Source organism: Alosa sapidissima, chromosome 10 (assembly GCF_018492685.1).
Source record: "Alosa sapidissima isolate fAloSap1 chromosome 10, fAloSap1.pri, whole genome shotgun sequence".
NCBI classification, from domain to species: Eukaryota; Metazoa; Chordata; class Actinopteri; order Clupeiformes; family Clupeidae; genus Alosa; species Alosa sapidissima.
In genome coordinates, this window is record NC_055966.1 from 27,760,065 (window position 1) to 27,767,564 (window position 7,500).

At 44.5% G+C, this 7,500-nt stretch overlaps 1 protein-coding gene across 1 annotated transcript; it reads right to left on the reverse strand.

The window, feature by feature from the left end:
- Positions 1 to 253: 253 nt before the first annotated feature.
- irx2a (iroquois homeobox 2a) lies at positions 254 to 4,324 on the reverse strand. The gene is made up of 3 exons (XM_042107102.1): positions 3,587 to 4,324; positions 2,075 to 2,477; positions 254 to 1,720 (listed from the first exon to the last, which is right to left on the reverse strand). The coding sequence occupies exons 1-3, from the start codon at positions 3,824 to 3,826 to the stop codon at positions 1,005 to 1,007; spliced, it is 1,359 nt and encodes a 452-aa protein (XP_041963036.1). The 5' UTR covers positions 3,827 to 4,324; the 3' UTR covers positions 254 to 1,004.
- Between the last annotated feature and the right edge of the window lie 3,176 nt (positions 4,325 to 7,500).

The following is a 7,500-nucleotide window of genomic DNA, read 5'->3' on the forward strand; positions in this document are numbered from 1 at the left end:
GTCTAATTAAAGTTCACACTTAAAAGTATACAACAATACATGGTGGCGATGAAGCAAACTGGACTCCTGAGAGATATTTTTTTCTGTTTTTCAGGATAACTGCGTCATCAAAAGCACATTTCTGTAAAAGGGGTAAAGGGGTAGGTGAGATGTCTGGGCTCATGGCTGCAGTTCTTTCTAACGTGGCACAAGATGGGGCCTACAAAAGAACAAACGGGCTATATACACGTATATATATATATATATATATATATATATATATATATATATATATATATATATAGACGTGTGTTTAGGCGCCTTATTCAAAGCAAGTGTGACACCTACCTGTAGACCAAGGAAATAAAATCACGTCAGCCCGTGCTTGCAGCAGAGAGAGAGGGGGGGGGGGGGGGGGACTGCACAGAAATGTTCAGGACAAGACCTACCCAGAGATGTGCATTAAGTGGGAGCACTATACGCCTTTAGGCCCTCTAGCTCTTCAGCCGTACATAGTTAAGCGCACAAAGGAAAACAAATAAATAAAACTCTTAAAACATCCCATATACTACGAGGTTTGTCAAATAATAATTGCATAGATAATATCAGTAGCATATATAATTGTTACATACACTATTTTTGTCTACAGTCAGAGCCCATGTCACCTACAAGCAGATACAACACCCTTGAACTTCCCCCTCTCAAGGAGTGAGGTCCGACTGTGCACAGCCGTGGGGTCAACTGAAAACACGACCGTCACATTTACACTTTAGTCCCAGTCATAGCCGTGGCTTCCTTAGATGGACACACACACTCTGCCACGCAGATGGTGCATCTGCATATAGTGGCGGTCTTTCATGGGGTCTCTTCCATAGGTCTGACACATTGCGCAAACCGAGTCAAACGTGTGTAGATACTTCTGACGAGTGCAAATGCAAATACAGACAGCTCCGGTTAAAACAAAAAGATTTCCCCAACGACACCGCAATAACTGAGCAGGTGACAAAGAGAAGCTGGGCTTTCCTTTACGTACCTTTCTTGGGATCTACGTGTGAGGATTTGAAGTGTTGCTCGGTGTGGTTTGGATTGTTTTTTAGGAGCGGGTCTCCACACTGCTTCTGGAGAGCGTTGGCGTTCAGGACAGACTGCGCAAGTCCGTCTGTCGGCACGCCGGAGGAGTTGTAGCGTAAGATACCTTGTCCCTGCAGAGCTCCAAAGTTGCCGTAGTTTGAGTAGTTACTGTAGAAGGCAGAGGTGTAATAAATAGGCCGCCCGAGGAGAGATGAGGCGGAATAGAGCGCGCTGCCCGGGGACGCGCACGAGGCGCTGGAGGTCAGCAGGCCGGAGGTCGGGTGCGCGCTCTGTCCCACCTGTTGCTTCGGGTCCGAAGTTGCAATTTCCGCAAGCGACCAGAGTTTGGGTTTGGCAGACGGGTTGTGTTGCTCTGACGTGACGCGGCTGTCCATGCAGCTCTTGTTGCTGTTATTTCTGGGGTCCTCCCGGTGGTGCAGGTTTAAAAGAGGGGACTCTGCGCCAGTCAGCGGAGAGGGGGTCACGGGCTTGGGCGACAGACCTCGGCGTCGTTCTTCGCCGGCGGTGACGCGCATGTTGTCCCCGTATTTGTCTTTAGTGTCTGATCCGGACTCGCAGCCCAGGTCTCCCATCCTGCTGCCGGCCTTCTCCACGTCTGAGTCCGCTGAGCACGAGTGGTCAGTTAGGGTGTCCACGTGCAGACTGATACCTGCAAAAAAGTACACCAAAATACTTCCATTTAACGTAAAACAATATGATTGCGCATGCAAAAGTAATTACATACCAACTCACCACATCTGCATACAGAAATAAAAATGCAGTTAATTAAAACCCAGTGAATAAAGTTAAAAAGTACAATATTTTCCGTTCTTGTTTCATTAATCCTGACATTATAAGCTACACAAAATAGGGCAACAGCAAATAGCAGGTAAATAAAACGGAGATAGCTGAACCAAAACTTTTTTCCCCCAACTCACATGCCAATCAAAATGCAAACAAGTTGGATCATTATTATTATTTTGCAGTCCCAACTCTATGCGCCTGTTGAAGTGAGATGAGTTACCTTCATCCTCGGCAGAGGTTTCACTGTTGTCAGGGTTCTTCTCTGTGCGCTCATCCTTCCTCTCCCCGTCGGGATCATCCTCATCCTCGTCCTCGCTTTTATTCCGCGGGGCCCACGTCATCTTGTTCTCCTTCTTCAGCCTCCTCCTGGCGTTGGCGAACCAGGTGGACACCTGCGTGAGGGTCATCTTGGTGATTATGGCCAACATGATTTTCTCGCCTTTGGTGGGATACGGGTTCTTCCGGTGCTCCTGTAGCCAGGCCTTCAGCGTTGCCGTTGCGTCCCGCGTGGCATTCTTGCGATAGGCCGGATCATTTAGCTGGTAGGGATAACCGGGGGTACCATACGGATGATAGCTTAACGCTCCCGCCATGCCTGTCGCATGCGTGTCATATGGTGAGCCCTTCAAGAGACACAGGAGTTAAAAATCGTGCGCGATCAGTCGTGGCATTTTGCTTGTGGTTATTGAGTCATTTATTTACACACAAACTTCCCAGAACCGCAATTGAATCATGCTGACCGTAAATAAATAAATCAGCCAGAGAAACCGGGCTTAAATTCCAAGCACATAATTATTTGACAGTTTAATTCATCCGCTTCGGTTTGATAACAAATTGTATTTGCGGTCTTTTCCTAAACACCCAACTTCCTGCCTTTTCTTCCCCTGCTGGTATAGAAGCTCTGACTGTGTCTCGGAAGCTCCTGGCACCACGGTTTTACAAATCCAATTAGCAAATCAGTGGATATGGGCCTTTTAGCCCCATGAAGCACCATGTCATTAGCGTCCTTAATTCATCTTTTCACATTAAAGTGCGCCTGTCTGACTGCATATCTTCTCACGGTGAACTACGCCTGTTTAACTGAACGTCGTCGTCAAAGTGCAGTGTAATATAATACAAATATAACAAAACCAGCCAAACAATGTATTATTATTATTATTATTATTATTATTATTATTATTATTATTATATAACAGCAATATAATGCCACTGTTCCACTAAAGACTGAATTGACTTTGACAGCCCTTGCCACTAGCATGTCAACTAAATTAGGCCTTTGGGTGACATATGTTATGCGTCAATAAATTCAAGCTTTGTCTCAGCGATTAAAAAAAATCTCTATCCTACACATTAATTATAATTACTTTCTTTTAGAAAAAGACACTTTTGCATTGTTATCGGCTATATAATAATCGTGTGTAAAATAAAGAAAATTTAAAAAAAGTACACTAAAGTACACTAAATCATATCTTAATCCTGCCATTTGAATTACTTTTTTTGTTTTGATTTGTTTTGTTTTGTTTCCACTGTAAACTGAGCTAACTCCTTCAACTTCTGCTATTGTTTTTGTTTTATGTGACCTAGACTTGAAACATCAAGCGCTAAGGGAACTCGCTAACCCTCGGCCTGTCAATTTAACCACTCACCTCATCCGGTGCTTGTACAGTTTCCAAACACAACACTTCGCTTGACAATAACCACAAAAGCCCACAAGTTTCCCAAGCGTATTTACCATGTACGACGGAAGCCCCGTGGCTGGGTCGGTGGGGTAGGACAGCGGGCTGGAGAAGCCGCTGGCTGAGGCAGAGAAAGCGGCCGAGCCGGCATAAGGGCTGAATGCTGAGCCCGAGGAAGACCGAGCCAGCTCTTCGCTCCTAGGGGCGGCCAAAGCTGAAGCACCGTATCCCGTAGGGCAGGAGTAGAGAGCCAGCGAACCCGGAGGCTGATAGAGGTAACCCTGAGGATAGGACATGTTCGCGAGTCTTTTCTCCTCTCCAAAAAAGGGGAGAAAAAGAGACAAAAAAGAAGGAAAGTGAGTCCGAGCACTAAGAATCAACGCATTTAGGAAAGCAGCGCCGTTTAAATAATGGCATGAAAATAAACCAACTGAACGGAAGCGCGAGATCAGCAGAGCACCCGCATGGAGGCGGCAGGTCCCGGTGCGCCCGCTGGTTTGGACTGTAGGTGCGGAGCTGCGGAGGAGTCGCGAGCTTCTGCGTGCATTGGAAAACAGCCGCCGTCACTCGCGCTCATATGAATATTCCATCCCCGCCCCTCGTTCTACGGAGCGGAACTCCAGTACACTCTCGCGCTTGGACCGACGCTTCACCGGCATGCTCTCATTTCAGAAGACATATCACACTCCCACCATAGCCCACACCACTGTATATTATAAATTATAAACAAAACGCACGGAAACCTTTTTTTCGCGTTTTGAAAGCTATTCGGATGATGCAAAGTGTCCACAAAGAGGTGCAAGATCTGCTTGAAGTGAAATAAATAGCTGCACTTTTTACCCAGTCGAGTCTTCCTTTATCTATGTGAATTTCAGAGTTGAATCGTTCAGTTGTACTTTCTTAATAGTTGTTTCGTTTTCATATTGTTTACCCCCCCCCTTCCGCCCCCCATTATCTCTCTCTCTCTCTCTCTCTCTCTCTCTCTCTCTCTCTCTCACACACACACACACACACACACACACACACACACACACACTGTCTAACTCTGTGTGAAGTAGAAATTTCGGAAAAGTGCACGGGTCTGCCGGTGGGTGGTGTAAGCAGCCTCCTCTGCCCCGCATCTGTGTTTATGACGGTGGTGTGTGTGTGTTTGTGTGCGTGTGTCCCACCCGCTGTACCCTACTGGACCAGCTGACTGAAGCCCCTCAAACATCCCACACACACACACACACACACACACACACACACACACACACACACACACACACACACACACACCGATTTCAAACAAGACTTCCACCTTTCCCTCTCAGCTGGTGGGTCCTACCAGCCTTCCCACGTGGGGCTAGCTGGTTAATAACAGGATAATTGAGCTCCAATCATGCCCATTACCACCCTTCACACAAGGTATGATTTATTTAATTTGCTAATTGCGACTAGTGTAATATGGCACACTAAACATTTTTCTCTCATCCCAGAACTCCGTAGCACTAGTCTCCCTCAAGCGAAAAAAAAAACCCCAATGTTTTGGTTTGACCCAAATTAATTTCTAGTAGATTTTAATAGATCTAGATAATTACCTTTGTGCAAATTAAATGTTTGGATCATCTAACCACTGGGGTTGTCAGTAGGACATTTCTGTTGGAGGGCTTACATGAAATGACATTTAGTGACAAGTGTGTCTATTTCGTGAGATGTCACAAAATAGAGTTGCAGATACGGAGGGCTACAATTAGCATGCAATGGCACAACAGTATTAGCAATTTATTTAAATGCATTTATTAGAAATATATTTATTAAATAGGCCTACTATAATTAAATGTTTAAGATGTACAATGGAATACAATGTATTCTTACATTAGAACTTACTGGGCAATACATAGCTCAGTTGCATAGGTCGTAAATGTAGCACTTATTTTACTGTTTATTGCACTTTAAACCCTTTGAAGAATTTAGATAAAATGGGTCAGTAAAATTCTATCATTATTATTAAATGTTGTTATTATTATTGTTATTATTATTATATATTATTAATAACTAATAGTATTACTATTGTATAAGCAAACATGTCAAAACGGTTGAAGGTTGCATTGAGAAAGCTCAAACAATAGGCTGCATAATATTTTTCCCCCGGTAACGTGAGCGCGCGGTGGCGCACGGCAGGGGGCAGTAGGGGAACAAGCAGCCTAGCGCCACGCACGAGCGAAGTCCAAACTTCCACTCCGAGTGCTGTTAAACACACTCGAGCTCCTCCAACAGGACGTGGCGCCTGACGCCACCACACAAGCTTCCAAGTGCGCCAAATACGCTGTTCCAGCCATACCCGTGATGGTGGTGGTTTGGTGGACTGGACACAGTGGAATACAACAATGAAGTAGGACGACTGGCGTCCGCTCAAATCCGAAACACGTAAATATTATTTGCATTAGCTTATAGTCCACTGCCACACGCTGCCTATAATGTTTAATCTGCAGCAACACATTTGAAACAAATACACGTTTGAAATCACTTTTACAATCATTCTTTTATTTTTTTACTAGTATCTAGGCTATTAACAGGACTCTCGCCACCGCTTAAATATTCAGTAGGCCTATTCTGCCTTGAGTCTGATGTAATCAAGCGTTCATAAAAGGGCAGGTTTAATATTCTTAGGGAGGGTGCCGATTTTGTACTTTTGGGAGTGCTTATGCACTTCATTTTGATCTGGAGGAAAGAGGGATAGAGTAGAAGAGAAAAGGAGTAGGAGAGTTGGTTGCAGGCCTACATTGGAACGATATTTTTGTAGGTTTAATGGTCAATTGCTGTCGACTGTAAACTAAACACATAGAAACACATAACACACAATATGAAATAACCTTGGTGAAAGCATTGATATTGTTGTTGCTATAATGATAGATATTGAAAAAAAGTCTCTGTATTTGCCCAAATAATATTTGCTCACATTTCATAAAGTTGATGTGAAAAAAGAACACACACACACTCTCTCTCTCACACACACACACACACACACACACACACACACACACACACACACACACACACACTTACAGAGTAGACATATAGCCTTAGAAAATATAGCCAATTTTTTTTCAAAGGTGTGCTAGTAGTCATTTCCTTTACTTCCACTCTGATACATTAAGACATCATCCCAGTCCTGAATCTCAGTAGGACTAAAATACTGACTTACCTACATCACTCAAGGATAGAGGATAGCAGGTTTCAGTGCATTGCTATTGTGAGTCTGTACCTGTGTGTGTGTGCACGTGTGTGTGTGAGGAAGGATCTCTGTGTGTGTAATGTATGTGTGGATGCATGGATGTGTGTGTGTGTGTGTGTGTGTGTGCATGCATGAGTAGGGAGCAGTGTGTGGGCCTTTGTGCTTGCAAACACAGATTTATGATGCATGCCTGCGCGGGTGATAGAAGGAAACAGCCATTGATTTTCCATATTTCTCCAGCAAACGCGTTTACTCTCGCCGCCTTCTCTGGGCAGCTCAGGGAGGGGATTACCCCCCCAGCTCTCACAGGGGGCCAAATTGGGCCGTAAGACCCACTGGCCACAGGCTACATTTGGGTGTTATGTAGTTTCATTTACCCTTAAGACTAAATGATTATTGATTTTGATATTTATTTTAGCTCTCAGGATGAGGAAAGAAGGCAGGAGGCGGGAGTTTGTTTTGTCCATATGCCACGCGTCATTCTCTTTAATATCGCTTTGACCAGGTGTGTATGTTTGAGTGTGCGGACGTGTGTGTGTGTATGTGTGGGTTTCTATGTTTGTGTATTATGTGTGAATGTGGTGGGTGTATATTTGTATGTATTTCTGATGTGTGCTATATATGTGTGTGTGTGTGTGTGTGTGTGTGTGTGTGTGTGTGTGTGTGTGTGTGTGTGTGTGTGTGTGCATGTCTCTCTCTCTCTCTCTGTGTGTGTGTGTGTGCATGTGCATGTCTCTCTCTCTCTCTCTCTGT